Raw genomic sequence first — 16,348 nt, forward strand, 5'->3', positions numbered from 1 at the left:
CATCCCATGCATATAACACCCTCTGCGTGAAAAAATTATCCCTTAGGTCTCTTTTATAATATTCCCCTCTCAACCTAAACCTATGCTGTCCAGTTCTGGACTCCCCAACTCCAGGGAAAAGACTTTGTCTATTTATCCTATCCATGCCCCTCATAGTTTTGTAAACCTCTATAAGGTCACCTCTCAGACTCTGATGCTCCAGGGAAAACAGCCCCAGCCTATTCAGCCTCTCCTTATAGCCTAAACCCTCCAACCCTGGCAACATCCTTGTAAGTCTTTGCTGAACCCTTTCAAGTTTCACAACATCCTTCCGACTCCTGTACTCAATACTCTGACCAATAAAGGAAAGAAGACCAAACACCGCCTTCACTATCCTTTCTACCTGTGACTCTACTTTCAAGGAGCTATGAACCTGCACTCCAAGGTCTCTGTTCAGCAACACTCCCTAGGATCTTACCATTAAGTGTATAAGCCCTGCTAAGATTTGCTTTCCCAAAATGCAGCACCTTGCATTTATCTGAATTAAACTCCATCTGCCACTCCTCAGCCCATTGGCCCATCTGGTCCAGATCCTGTTGTAATCTGAAATAACCTTCTTCACTGTCTACTACACCTCCAATTTTGGTGTCATCTGCAAACTTACTAACTGTACCTCTTATGTTCATATCCAAAGGTCACCTGAACAGACTTCAAAAACTCTTCGTACTCTCCATCTTGTAAACTATTACTGTCCCATAATTTTTAAAGAACACTCTGATCACTACTGTATTGTTTTTGAATTTTTCTGTGATTTACCTGTAAATCTGTTCCACTAGATCTTTGTGACTGTTTGTTGGCTATAATACAGGGTAAATCTAGAATACATTGCAATTATAAATATGAGCTATAAGCCTAATTTAGGTCATGTTGCATTCCCTCTTATTCTGACCCATCTAACACCCATCCTGATACTTGCTCATGAGTGCTGTTTGTCTCTCTCAAACCTTCATGCACCCAGCTACCGCTGCATCCTGGTTTCCAAGGCCTGCCAAGTTAGCTTCAACATACCCCAGCAGGAGGAGTAAGTCACCTTGTGAAGACATTGCTCTTGGCTCTGTTGAGGTGCGAGTGCGTATACAGGGCTCACTTCCCCAAAAACAGGTGTCCCCCGTATCCTGGCAATCTCAAGCACCATTCCACCATCTCTGCGTCCATCTGCTCTATCCTCCAGTCTCTATACTCAACAGCCCAAGAATTTAGAGAAAATTTAGTAAAATAGAGAAAAGAAACAAACTTCAGGAGTAATTTTATCGTTTTAAGGGCCTCGTGTCATCTCCACCATACCGGAGGAGCCTTCAATCAATTGGACTGCAGTATTAATTAACTCTGTTCCTGTCAATTAATCACATTCCAAAACGTCAACCGTTATGGTTAATGAGACCAGCGTCAACAATTATCTCTGTGAGCTCATTCTGCAAAGAGATGGCTACAGTAGTTACATTTTACAAAAACAGAGGACAGTATTTTCCCAGATCCTGAATGACACAGGCTCTTAGGAAAATTGGGTGAGAAGCCCAGTCAGGATATCCTTGACATTGGGACAAAAAAGGTTGCATTTTCCAAACTGGATATTGATCGTCGAGAATTGCAGAACTGTGTGATATCCAGCTCACCCTGAGGGAGCTCCCGGGGTAGGGGGGGGGGGGGGGGGGGTACAGGACTGTGTGGATATCCAGCTCACCCTGAGGGAGTTCCCGGGGGGTACAGGACTGTGTGGATATCCAGCTCACCCTGAGGGAGTTCCCGGGGGGTACAGGACTGTGTGGATATCCAGCTCACCCTGAGGGAGCTCCCAGGAGGGTACTGGACTGTGTGGATATCCAGCTCACCCTGAGGGAGCTCCCGGGGGGGGGGGGGTACAGGACTGTGTGGATATCCAGCTCACCCTGAGGGAGCTCCCGGGGGGGGGGGGTACAGGACTGTGTGGATATCCAGCTCACCCTGAGGGAGCTCCCAGGAGGGTACAGGACTGTGTGGTTATCCAGTTCACCCTGCGGGAGCTCCCGGGGGGGGGGGGGTACAGGACTGTGTGGTTATCCAGCTCACCCTGAGGGAGCTCCCATGGGAGTACAGGACTGTGTGGTTATCCAGCTCACCCTGAGGGAGCTCCCAAGGGGGGGTACAGGACTGTGTGGATATCCAGCTCACCCTGAGGGAGCTCCCATGGGAGTACAGGACTGTGTGGTTATCCAGCTCACCCTGAGGGAGCTCCCAAGGGGGGGTACAGGACTGTGTGGATATCCAGCTCACCCTGAGGGAGCTCCCAGGAGGGTACAGGACTGTGTGGATATCCAGCTCATCCTGAGGGAGCTCCCGGGGGGGTGGGGGGGGGTGTACAGGACTGTGTGGATATCCAGCTCACCCTGAGGGAGCTCCCAGGGGGGTACAGGACTGTGTGGTTATCCAGCTCACCCTGAGGGAGCTCCCAGGGGTGGGGAGTACAGGACTGTGTGGTTTTCCAGCTCACCCTGAGGGCCCTGCAGCTGCCCCTCCAAAGGCAGTCACCAACCTGTCCATGGAGACAGCCCGATGGTCACATGCCAGAGGGAGCCAGGTTCCCACAACATCGCTCCAGTCCCTGCAACGTTTTTGTTTGGTTCCATCATGGCCCTGACAAACCCACCTGCTGCTCTGGGAACTTCCTGTGCGTGGCAATGGAGTCAGGAATCGCCAACAGCACGGCCCCCTCTCCTGCCTGAGGTTAATCAGGTGCCCCATCTCCATCAACCCTCCGAGTGCCAGCGACCTGGGGCGTGACTTCCTCAACCAGCTGCAGAGACGTGTCAGTGAGGTCCACCCCCCTGACTGTACCCATCGAGGTGTCAGTGTCTGAGATGGGAGCAGGAGCTAGTCTTGCTGCTCCCTCCCTCCGAGGTAGAGGAGGGGATGTTTAGTGAGGCAGGCCTTTTCACTGAAGACACCATGAACATCCTACTTGTACCTGCAGGAGACAGAGAAGGTGTTATTAACCAAGAACTGATAATAATATCAGATTGATTGTGGGCTAGCCGGGAGAGTAGCAGAACAAAGCACAATGCTTCTTTATTGCTTGCTGGGACTTGGAGATTTTAGTGTCTCTCAATGAACTGTCCCGGGCTTTGCTGGCAAGGTCAAACTCCGTCCCCTGGTCAAGAGTGAGGAGCTGAATTTCAGACTGTCCCTTTGTCCCTGTTACATTATGTCCCAGTCTTCTGGAATGAGTCAAAGGGAAAGTTTGAGTGAGGTGAAACCAGCTGGCACAGTCTTTGGCACTGGCACAAGTGAGGGAAAGGTGCTGAGGCGTCTTGAGTGAGTGACTAGGCAATGCCGAGGACAGGTAGGGTTCAAAAAGGTAAAGGGGAGGGGTTATTTAAAGGGGTGAGAACGAGTGAGGGAAGCTGCTGCATGCAATAGTGAGAGTGGTAGAGCATGGGGCTCAGTGGAAGGTAGGTGTTGTAGCAGAGAAAGAGTGAGTGTGACATAACAGAGAGAAGGTAGTGGTACCTACCACAGTGGGGTGGAGCAGGTGATTGACCTTCTTTGGCACCCATGGGCATTTCACCAAACTGGACTGACCCAGATGACCACCTCAGACTGGACTTGCAGGGTCTGGTGGGTTGCCTCCTTCTCTGCCAGTCACAGAGTCATAGAGATGTACAGCACAGAAACAGACCCTTCGGTCCAACTCATCCATGCTGACCAGATATCCCAACCTAATCTGGTCCCATTTGCCAGCACTTGGCCCATATCGCTCTAATCTCGACCTATTCATACCCCCATCCCTCTCACCCTAAACCTATGCCCTGGACCTTATCTATTTACCCTAACCATGTCCCTCATGATTTTATAAATCTCTATAAGTCTACTCCTCAGCTTGGAGTCTAGAAGACGAGGGCATCCATCTGTGTGTCACCCCATCCCTAACCCTCCGGTCCCTGTCCACAACATGTGGTGCCAACTTCCCCTTATGTGCCGTGCCCATGTTTAATATCTCCACCCTGCAGAGCAGCTCTGGAGTGTCCGCACTTGACAGAGTGCACTCCAGCTTTTTAAAGATGGTTTAAGGATATTGGAATCAGTTCATTTCCTCTTGCGTTGTTTTAACTGAGCTTAAACAACCACGAAGGAGAGAGGAAGTAACATTTGATAAATGTTAGTCAGTCATCCTGTAGTATTCCACAGTGGCATTGCAAAATCAAACTTCAAAATTATGAACTTAATCTTTGTTTTGAAGAGTACTTTGAGTATTTAATAAAGTTGCATTTTCTTTTTACAGAATACAAAACCACTGATTAAAAAGTAAGTACCCCATCTACACAAGCTTGATAGTTAACGACGTTCTTCTGAAAATATGGACTGTTGTCTCACAACCAATTCTCAATGAATTTTTTCTAGGATTTCCGAAATATCTGAAATATCACAGATGGAAAAAATAGAACGTGGCTTTGAGAATATGGATCACTTTTCAGTCGAATTTAAGGAAGAAGAAAAGCTTCTCAGGGAGATTGACTTCCAAAAATGTGAGGACATGTTCCAGAACAAAGTTAGATTCTTTACTTTTCATCATAAACAATAGGTGAAAGCTTGGGCAGCGTAAGCGTATTTTATGGCTCAGTAAGATATTGGTAACAGGGAGTGCTGTTAATCAATACCATTCTAATTTAGGACATGATAGGAAGTAAAACTAGAAAAAAGCTTTTTGATCAGATCGTAACAAGCTCATCCGTATCTAACTCCCCAACTAACCACTGCCTGGATAGGATTTCACCACGACAGCGGTAACCTGGCAGAGAAAATCCTCAACCTGGTATTGAATTCTCACCCACCTCCTTCTTCCAGTTCATTCCATTGGAACGATATCAGGTGAATTCTGTAAAGTGTGTGTAATTTGCTCCAACAGATTATTGATCAGGAAAATTAAGATATTCCCTTCTTTTAAATGTTCGCTGACTTGGTGGGGGTCAGTTTTGTTCAGTTGGATGAAAGGCTCTTTGCAGCAGCTTGGGTTCAATTCTGCAGTGGCTGGAGGAGGAGGAGTTTCCTTCTCACCCCTTGCCTGAGATCTGGTGACCCTCAGGTTAAGCTCCGAGCAGTTGTCTCTGTTTAATGGGAAGGCAGCGCCATGGTCTGGGAAAACTATGGTACGTTTATCATGATTGACTTGTACATTTTATGTTTCTGTCACCGATTTTCAATACAGGGGGAATGCATTGACATGTTCACTTCACGGTGAACCAAGTATAAGGGGAAAGTGAATTGGCAACAGTTCTACAATCTTCCAAACCTGGTCCTCCAACATTCATTCTCTTCATGGCCAGTTCTCTGTTTGGAGTAATTGAAGTGCAAGATTCATATTGTGTGCATTTATAGAGTCATACAGCACAGAAACAGGCCCTTTGGCCCATCGTCCATGCTGACCAAGTTTCCTAAACTGAACAAGTCCCATGGATCTGCATTTGACCCATATTCCTCTAAACCCTTCCTATCCATGTGCCTGTCGAAATGCCTTTTAAATGTTGGAATTGTACCAGCCTCGACCACCTCCTCTGGCATCACATTCCATACACACACCACCCTCTGCATGAAAAAGTTGTCCTTCATGTCCCTTTTAAATATTTCCCCACACAACTTAATTCTATGGCTTGTGGTTTTGTACTCCCTATGCTGAGGAAAAGACCTTGGCTATTCACCCTATCCATGACCCTCATGATTTTTAAGCCTCTGGAAGGTTACCCCTCAGCGTCCTGCACTTCAGGGAAAGAAATCCCAGCCTAACCAGTCTCTCCTTATAACTGAAATATTCCAGTCTTGGTAACATCTGTATGAATATTGTTTGCACCTTTTCCAGTTTAATAACATCCTTCCTATAACAGAGACCAGAATAGTATGCAGTACTCCAAATGTAGCCTTACTGATGTCTAGTATACACATGACATGACCTCCCAACTCCTGTACTCAATGCTCTGATCAATGAAGTTCCAAATGCCTTCTTCACCACCCTGTCTAACTGTGCCACCACATTCAAGAACCAATGTACCTGCATCCCTAGATCTCTCTGATCGATAACACTACCATCAATTGTAAGTCCTGACTTGGTTTTTCTTGCCAAAATGCAACACCTCACATTTATCTAAATCTGACATTCCTCAGCCCACTGGTTCAGTTGATCAAGATCCCATTGTACTCTTACATAACTTTCTTCACTGCCTGTTATATCACCAAATTTGGTGTCATCCACAAACTTACTAACTATACCTCCTCTATTCTCATCCAAATCAATTACATAAATGATGAATAACAGTGGACCCAGCACTGATCCTTGTGTCACAGGCCTGAACAACAACCCTCCACCACCACCCTCTGCCTCCTACTGTCAAGCCAATTTTGTATCCAGTTGACTAGCTCTCCTTGCTAACCTTGCTAAGCAGTTGACCATGTGAAACTTTGTCGCAGGCCTAGCAAATGCCCATGTCTTCATCAACCTCTAAGTTACCCCTTCCAAAAACTCACTCAGATTTGTGAACCATGATTTCCCATGCACAAAGCCATGCTGACCAGCCTGAACCGGTACTTGTCTTTCCAAATATATGAGTGTCCCTTCCAACAACTTACCCACCATTGACATTAAGCTCACTGGACTCGAGTTCCCTGACTTCTTTCTTCTTTTTATGGCAAAGGTCTTTTCATTGTTTTATTTTTGGTTATGATAAATTTGTAGAAGGTATCAATGTTAGCGAAAGAGTGTAGGTAATGATAACACTAATTGTTTAAATTTACACACAATATGGATGAATATAACTTTCATGTTTGATTAGAGTGGTGCTGAAAAAGCACCACTGATGAAGGGCTTTTGACCGAACTGTCGATTTTCCTGCTCCTCGGATGCTGCTTGACCTGCTGTGCTTTTCCAGCACCACTCTGATCTAAACTCTGGTTTCCAGCATCTGCAGTCCTCACTTTCACCTATAACTTTCATGTTAGTCCAATGAGACATCTTAATTCCATCTCATTACAGGGCATTGATGAGGAATACTGCGTGTAGTTTGGTCTTCTTATCTGTCTGTAGTGAGAGTGTGGCAAAGTTTTACCAAACTGATTCTTGGGATGGCAGATCTAACCTATGAGGAAAGATTGAGTTGGTTAGGATTGTATTCTCTGGAGTTTAGAAGAATGAGGAGGGATCTCATAGAAGTTTATAAAATTTTAACAGGACTAGGCAGGTTAGATACAGGAAGGGTGTTCCTGATGGTGGGGGAGCCCTGAACCAGGGGTCATAGTTCAAGCATAAGAGATAAACCTTTTGGGACTGAGAAGAATTTTGTTCACCTGGAGATGGTGAGCTTATGGAATTCAGCACCACAGGAAGTGGCTGAGGTCAAAACGTTATGTTTTCAAAATGGAGGTCATTTTGGTCTTGTGGCTAAAGGGATCAAGGGATATTGGTGGGATGGATAGGATTAGAGTATCGAGCTAAATGATAAGTCATGATCAAAATGAATGGGAGGGCAGGCTCAGGGGGCCGAATGGACTTCTCCTGCTCCTATTTTCTATGTTGCTGTTTAATTCTCCATTTCCCAGACACTTCATTTTTGTAGACTTTTAAGGTGAAGTTGCAAATTTAGTGCAAAATTAATGCTAGGTATTGTTGTCCTCTGGAAATAACTCAGAAAAAAACAATTGCTAAAATCATTTCATGGTAGGCTCCTATAGCTTTAAGGTCTTGTCAGATAGTGCTGACTTGAAGCCCAGGTCGTAGTGTTGAATGGACAATGGATGAAAAATTATATTACTTAGATTGCAATTAGTGAAGCTGGAATAAAGTTAGGTGGTGTTGTAGACAGTGTATATGACGGCGTAAATTTACAATATTGAATAACTAGGTGAATGGGAAAAACTGTGGCAGATAGAGGTCAATGTAAGCAAGTTATCCATTTTGGACTGAGAAAGGATAGATCAGGGTACTTTCTAGATGGCATAAAGTTAAATAAGGGGATGTCCAAAAAGACTTGGGGTTCAGGTGTATAGATCCTTAAAATGCCACAAACAGGTACAGAAAATAACCAAGAAGACTAATGGAAGACTGGCCTTTATACCTAGTAGACTGGAGTTATGTTGCAATCATTCAATCCCATGGTTCAATTCCACTCAGAGTACAGTGAGCAAATCTAGACACCACACCTTAGGGAAGATACATTGGCCTTGGAGGGAGTACAGCATAGGTTCATAAGAATGATACCTGGATTTCAGGGATTAAGTTTTAAGGAGAAGTTGTTTAAGTTATCTCTGCTTTCTCCAGAATTTAGAAGTTTAAGGGATCCTCAAGATATTAACTGAGAGACAGAATAGATAAGGATAAGCTATTTCCACTGGTTGGTGATTCTAAGTCTAAAGGGGTATTAGGACTGGACCATCAGGAGATTTGTCAGGAAGCACTTTTACACACAACAATACAAGACAGTACAATGGGCCTGACCTCTCAATGATTCTTACTGTCAGCAGGTATGGATCTTATTAGGGTTTGAACACTCCAGAACTTGGCAGAATTCCCAGGACATGAGATATTTCCCAAAACATCTCCACTTGTTAAATGGAATAAACCCTAAGAAGTGGGGGAAATGCAGGGGATGGAACCCAATAGATCTAGATTTGAATTGTTGGCATTCTAGAATTGTTCTGATTAAATACTCTCGCTGTCATTTAGAATGTTGGGCCCAAAGATTTGAAGGGAAAGTGAGGTCTGCAGATGCTGGAGATCAGAGCTGAAAATGTGTTGCTGGAAAAGCGCAGCAGGTCAGGCAGCATCCAGGGAACAGGAGAATCGACGTTTCGGGCATAAGCCCTTCTTCAGGAAGGGCCTGAAGAAGGGCTTATGCCCGAAACGTTGATTCTCCTGTTCCCTGGATGCTGCCTGACTTGCTGCGCTTTTCCAGCAACACATTTTCAGCCCAAAGATTTGAAGGTTAGGCTCCTTGAAAGTGGAGTCACAGGTAGATAGGATAGTGAAGGCAGCGTTTGGTATGCTTTCCTTTACTGGTCAGAGCATTGAGTACGGGAGTTGGGAGGTCATGTTGCAGCTGTACAGGACATTGGTTAGGCCACTGTTGGAATATTGCGTGCAATTCTGGTCTCCTTCCTATCGGAAAGATGTTGTGAAACTTGAAAGGGTTCAGAAAAGATTTACAAGGATGTTGCCAGGATTGGAGGATCTGAGCTACAGGGAGTGGCTGAACAGGCTGGGGCTGTTTTCCCTGGAGCATCAGAGGCTGAGGGGTGACCTTATAGAAGTTTACAAAATCATGAGGGGCATGGATAGGATAAATAGACAAAGTCTTTTCCCTGGGGTCAGGGAGTCCAGAACTAGGGGGCATAGGTTTAGGGTGAGAGGGGAAAGATATAAAAGAGATCTAAGGGGCAACTTTTTCATGCAGAAGGTGGTATGTGTATGGAATGAGCTGCCAGAGGATGTGGTGGGGGCTGGTACAATTGCAACATTTAAGAGGCATTTGGATGGGTATATGAATAGGAAGGGTTTGGAGGGATATGGGCCGGGTGCTGGCAGGTGGGACTAGCTTGGGTTGGGATATCTGGTCGGCATGGACAGGTTGGACTGAAGGGTCTGTTTCCATGCTGTACATCTCTATGACTCTAAAGGGCTGAATGGCCTATTCCTGTTACGATGTTCCAATTAGGCAAAGTCCCTCTTTTTTAATGTGGGAAACAAAATGATAAATCCCTTGTAAGAAACATGCCTATGATCCTTGCTGAGCATAGCAAACTTTTGGAGGCTGAGGGGTGCCTTTGTAGTGGTTTATAAAATTATGAGGGACATGGATAGAACAAATATCAAGGTCTTTTCCCTGGGGTGGGGGGATTCCAAAACTAGAGGGTCAGAGATTTAAGGTGAGAGGGGAAAGATTTAAAAGGGACCTAAGGGGCAACTTTTTCATGCAGAGGATGGTACGTGTGACAAGCTACCAGACAAAGTGGTGGAGGCTGTTACAATTACAACATTTAAAAGACATCTGGATTGGTACATGGATAAGGAGGGTTTGGAGAGAGAGATATGGGCCAAATGCTGGCAAATGGGACTAGATTAATTTAGGATATCTGGTTGGCATGGATGGGTTGGACCGAAGGGTCTGTTTCTGTGCTGTACAACTCTATAACAATCTACCAATGATTTTTGCTGAGCATAGCATACTGTGATGATTACTCTGTTGCAATCTGATTTTATTTGACATTGGGTGCTATGTTAGTGCCACCTGCTCCTGGCATGTGAGTCTGGTAACAACATAATTCTAGGATGTGGCCAGTGCCAGGAAGACTTTTGCCCTGGTTTTGCTGCCAGCTGATTAATATTCATGTATCAGAAGATGACAGCACTTGTGCAGGATTAACATAGACTAAAATATCTCCAGCATGAGAACGTGTACTCTTTAAACCCACAGTTGAAGAGGAGACAACTGAACTGGAAGAAGGGGAAGAAGTGGAAGAAGAGCAAACTGAGGAGATTCACGCTGAGGTGGAGCAGTCCCAGCAGGAGGGTGCTTCTACTGGAGCTATTTCACCAGCTATCCATCCAACAGAGCCAACACCCATAAACACAACTGCTTTAGCATCAGAAGAGGGAAGCGTCTGTTTGCAAACAGCTATTGGACAGCAGGTACCACCATTCTTCAAGTATTAATGTTAATAACTAGTGACAAGCACCATAAATCAGAAACTAGTGCATTTTTATTTTTCTTAAAGCTGAGTTGATTGCTTTCTTTAACTGACAAATATTTGATAGCTTTTGGTGAAATCAATCGTCTTTCTTGCCAAAAGTAAAAGGATAAGCTGTTACCAAAGACAACATTCAGCCTTGCATTCTAAGCCAAGTTAATCTCTAATCCTTGCAATATTGTCCTAGGCACTTCAGAGCAATAATATGCTCCTAAAGATGGATGATGTCTGTATTTCAATTAACTGCAGTTCAATAGAATTGGTATGCAAGTAATTGTTTAATTTGGTTAAACAAATATGAAAATGAGATTTAGTCTCACTTTCACAAAATAATAGTAAATAATTCAGAATTAGGGACTATTAGTTCTAGCTACAATTTTCATCACTTTTGTTTTACCACAGTAGGAAACCTCACAATCACAGTGATTCAGTCATTTAATGACCATCCAAACCAGAAGGATCCTCGGGCACTCCTATATCCTGTATCTCAGTGCAGTTAGCTGATCTCAAATGGGATAGCCATCAGAGAATCAGTGTCACTCAGTTAGGTGGTGGAAACAGCGATAGAGTCTGCCTTCCTAATGGCAGTGATCATGCTCAATTATTTGACATTGCATGAGTGTTGGATGGATTTTAACATTGGTTGTTATACCTCCTGCTGCAGAATGAAATGGCTTCTGACACCATAGCCCATCAGAGCAGAAGTGGGCTATTCAGCCCATCGAGTCTGCTTGATGGCGTGATCTAATCATTCTCAATTCCACATGCCTGACTTATCATCATAACTCTTCCTTCAATGATTGAGTAAAAAATCTGTCTCTCACAGTCTTGAATATACTTAATCACCCAGCCTTGACAGCATTTGGTAAATAACTCAACATATGCACTCCATTCTGAGAGAAAAGAGTCCTCCTCGTCTCTGTCTTATGTGAGTGACGCCTTACTCTGGAATGATGCCCTTTGGTCCCAGACTCTCCCACAGGAGATATAACTTGTCTGTCAAGCCTCCTAAGGATGTTGTTTCAGTAAGCTCTCCAAGGAGTATAAGCCAAATCTACTCAACCTCTCCTCAAATGTAAGTCCCTCCATTTCCAGTATCAAACTAGTGAACCTCTTCTGGATTGTGTTCAATGCCTGTTTACCCTTCTTCAGATAAGGAGCCGAAAACTGTTCACAGTATTCCAGCTGTAGTCTGATTAGGGTCTGTTTCCATGCTGTACAACTCTATGACTAGTGTCTTGTATAGTTTTAGCAAGGTTTCCTATTTTTACACAATATTCCCTTTGGAATGAATGCTAACATTCTATTTGCCTTCCCTATTACCTGCTAAACTTGGATTCTAGTTTTTGTATGATTCATAGTCAAGGATTCCCAAACCCTCTGTTTTGTGCAGTCTATGCCCATTTAAATAATATTCAGCTCCTCCATTCTTCCTACCAAAGTACATAACTCCATATTTTCCCACATTGTATGCCACCTGCCAAGTTTCTGTTCTATCGCTTAACATGACCATACCCCTCTGTACACCTCTTCAGGCTGAATCATTTGGTGTATTTGGCTAGGTTCATTGGAGGGATTCTCTCTGAGAAGCCAAATGAGTTTTCTCACTGAATCTTACCAAACTCACCACAATAATTACTGTTCCCGCCCCTATGGCATGTATCAGGTTCGATTCCTGTCCTATCTTAGAACAGCATTCCCAGAGCAACTTACCACTGTTTAGTTAGTCCAGAATTGACCAGCAACCTAGAGCTGGCATCATATTTAAAAGGTGATGGTGCATAGACAAACACTGTCAATCCACAGTTCCTGAGATTTGCCCCAGGTGTGGCAGACGGGAGGGAAATTGGCGCCGTGCGGGGAACTGGAGGTTGGGAGGGTGAGATGGGATTTCCTCCCCCACCCCCCCACCACAGAGTAGCAGATGAGGCCATGCCCCCAGACCATGCCTAGCCCACTCTGAGGTTTCCACCCAGGATAACGTGGTCTCAGCTGCCCAGAGCACTGTGGGAAAATGGCCATTGATTTACTCCACTCTATCTTCTCTCTGACACCTCACACTTGTTCTATCTCTGCTACTGTACCCAACTCCCACTAAGGATCATGCTCCACCACTCTCACTGATGCCTGCAACTTCTTCCACACTCGCTCTGACTCACTCCAACTCCCAACACCATTAACCAGCTGTGCTGCCTGTTCACTCACTCGGGACACACCCCATCACCTATACCAATAGTAACAGCTGTGACACCCAACCCCCTCTCTCTCATCCCTGGAGGAAAACCACCCCATAAGAGGGTAGAAAGAGTCAGCCGGGTGGTGGGCTTCCTGACGTCTGACTCCCTGGTCACTACCTTATCCTGACCCTGTTAGCTGTGAACAGGGTCTGGACTGATATCAGAAGATGAGGAGAAAGTGAGGTCTGCAGATGCTGGAGATCAGAGATGGAAATGTGTTGCTGGAAAAGCGCAGCAGGTCAGGCAGCATCTAGGGAACAGGAGAATCAACGTTTCGGGCATTAGCCCTTCTTCAGGAAGAAGGGCTAATGCCCGAAACGTCGATTCTCCTGTTCCCTAGATGCTGCCTGACCTGCTGCGCTTTTCCAGCAACACATTTCCATCTCTGATATCAGAAGATGCCCTTGCCCCCTTTGTCTGAGCCATGAGCAGATTATCATAGGTTAAGCAGCACAAGAATGCTAAATATCTAAGAGACTCAAATGAGAGAAATGAGTTTTATTTTATAGGACACAGACACCAAGAGTCGGGTAAGAGAGAGATGTACTGCTGCAAAACCTGAGCCACCCTGGGGCAGGTGACTTGGCAAAATGTATAATCAGGGTCATGTAGAGGGCTTTAAACTAAATAGAAAGATAGAAAATAGGAGCTGGTCAGCCATTCAGCCCTTCAACCCTGCTGCACCATTCATCTTGTTAATGGCTAACCATCCACTCTATTGCACTGTTGCTGCTTTCTCCCCATTCCTTTTGATCCTTTTAGCCCAAAGATCTACATCTATCGTCTTCTTGAAATCATTCAATGTTTTGGACTCAACCACTTCCTGTGATGGAAAATTCCACAGGTCCCCCACTCTCTGGATGAAGAAATCTCTTATCTCAGTACGAAATGGGCCTACTCCATATACTTAGAGCACGAGCCCTGGGTCTGAACTCTCCAATCATCAGGAAGATCCTTCTTGAAATTACCCTGTCCAGTCCTGTCAGAATTTGACATCTTTCTGTGAGATTACCTCTCCCCCCTCAATCTTGTTAACCCCAGTGAATATACTCCTAATCAGGTTAAAGACAAATAAAACTGCATGTGTCAGAATCAAAAGTAGGCAGCAGGAGGCTTGCTGTGTCTCCCATCGACCAACTAGGTCGTACCCACTACCTGCATTCACCTACCACTACCTCACCATTCCGCCCCTCTCCCCCCCACCTTTATCTGCAGTTCCTCCTATCCATAGCTTCAATGTCTCCACCTCCTGATGCTGCCTGGGCTTGCTGTGTTCTTCCAGCCTCCTGCTTGTCTACTTTATGGTCCTAACTAAAGCAGTCCCGTCTTCATACACCTGTCCCGTCTTTCCAGGAATCAGTCTGGTAAACCTTTGTTGCACGCTCTCCATAATCAGATTATCCAACCTCAAATAAGGAGACCAAAACTGCACACAATACTTGTGTGGCATTGCCAAAGCCCTGTACAATTGCAACAAGATATCCTGGCTCCTGTACTCAGATCCTCTCGATATGGAGGCCAGCATGCCACACGCTTTCCTCACCACCTGCTGCACGGCATGCTGATTTTTGGTACTTCATTCTTCCTTGTAAAGGCATTAGCAGGCAGGCACCGCGTGTAATTAGGAAGGCAAATAAAATGTTGGACTTATTTGTAAGGAGTGGGGATGTAGGGAGTATGAAAATCAGGACACCTTGCTAAGGCTGTACAGGGCAATCTGATTAGTCATAGAATTACATTGCCATACAATCCCTACAGTGTGGAAACAGGCCCTTCGGCCCAACAAGTTCACACCAACCCTCCAAAGAGTTATCCACCCAGACCCATTTCCCTCTGTCTAATGCACCGACCACTATCAGCAATTTAGTCTGACAAATTCACCTGAACTGCATATCTTCAGATTATGGGAGAAAACTGGAGCACCCAGAGGAAACCCAGGCAGTTACGGGCAGAATGTGCAAACTCCAGTCAGCTTTCTGTGAGATTACCCATCCCTCCCCTCACCCCTCAATCTTGTTAACCCCAGTGACTATGCTCCTAATCAGATTAAAGACAAATAAAACTGCATGTGCTAGGATCAAAGCTAGACAAGCAGGAGGCTTGCTGTGTCCCCTGAGGCTGGAATTGAACCCAGGTCCCTGGCGCTGTGAGGCAGCGAGCTAACCACTGAGCCACCATGTCACCTGTCAAAGCCTTGTTGAATGATGGAACAGGCCTGAAGGCACGAATGGCCTACTCCAGTTCATGTTTCCCATGATCTCGTCATCCATTTATACTTTAGGTCTTGATGGACCAAGTGGACTGAGAATGATCAGACGCCTTAAAATTAAATTGTGTCAGCTTCGAGGAGATTGAACATTCCCTTTTATGACTTGGTACTGCTGGTTACAATTGGGAAGGTGTCAAAAGTGAGAGAGTCTTTTTCTCCTGGGTTGGGCGATAGACCCGTTGAAGAAATCACACACAATCTTTGGAGGAAAATAAAACATGCCAGAAATACTCAGTATGTCTGCCACGATCTGTGGAAAGAGAAAAACAGAGGGCTACATTTTTAATCCAGGTCAGGGGCCAGACAGAAGCAAGGGAGGGGCATACAATTTGTCAGGCTCAGCGTTTCTGCTGGGTACTCGGGCAACATGGTGGCTCAGTGGTTAGCACTGCTGCCTCATAGCACCATAGTCTCAGGTTTGATTCCAGCCTTGGGGCGGGCCCAGAGGTACTGCAGGGTACTGTCATAACCCTGACTCGGAAAAGGGTCAGGTTGGGGCAGGATAAGCTGACTGACAGCAAATGGTGGGTAGATGATGGAAGCTAATTATGATGAATCAAGAAGCTATTGAGGCCATGTAAATTCCAGTCAGCAACATCAAGGCTAAGGTAGTGGGTTCAGACTGGATAAGTGTGGGGTGGAGTGGAATGATGGGTCAACTGAAACTCTCGTGACCTACAAGATCACAGCAGTAGCCATTGGCTGCCCTCTAGAGGGATGGCTGCTCCAGGATTGTGACCAGTCAGCTGTAACTAAATTAACTTCTCAGTTCCCTTGCTGTTTGCATCCTCACCCCAGTACCTCCATCCTCAATCAATTGGGGGGTTCCTAATTCCTGAATGCTAGAGGGCTTCCCATTGGCCTTCCAGAATTAGCAGCTCACTAGCTGTTTCTGATTGGACGAGCAAGCCTGCTCTCTGGTCCTTAATTGACCAGAGCTTTGGAAATTGAGATGTGGGTGTCAGAAGTTGGAACCTGGAGCTGAGCCCTGATTAAATGTTCATCTGAATGTTAATGATCTGTGATCTTCCATCAGACACGTTGGAACAGCAAAACATTCTGCCACGCAATGACCTACAGTCAGAACCTAATTCCTTTTAAA

The 16,348-nt window shown here is 45.3% G+C and overlaps 1 protein-coding gene across 3 annotated transcripts in view; it reads left to right on the top strand.

Annotated features, from left to right (window-relative positions):
- The window catches only part of trim55a (tripartite motif containing 55a), an 82,588-nt gene that overhangs the window by 44,114 nt on the left and 22,126 nt on the right, over window positions 1–16,348 (top strand). For all 3 annotated transcript variants that reach the window (XM_087985809.1, XM_043689271.2, XM_043689272.2), the window contains exons 6-8: window positions 4,295–4,317; window positions 4,414–4,538; window positions 10,467–10,681. In XM_087985809.1, coding sequence (XP_087841935.1) covers window positions 4,295–4,317; window positions 4,414–4,538; window positions 10,467–10,681 — 363 coding nt within the window. The remainder of the gene's footprint in view (window positions 1–4,294; window positions 4,318–4,413; window positions 4,539–10,466; window positions 10,682–16,348) is intronic.

Source organism: Chiloscyllium plagiosum, unplaced genomic scaffold, assembly GCF_037043375.1.
Source record: "Chiloscyllium plagiosum isolate Xiang-an unplaced genomic scaffold, Cpla_swu_hap1 HiC_scaffold_4, whole genome shotgun sequence".
In the NCBI taxonomy this organism is placed as follows: Eukaryota; Metazoa; Chordata; class Chondrichthyes; order Orectolobiformes; family Hemiscylliidae; genus Chiloscyllium; species Chiloscyllium plagiosum.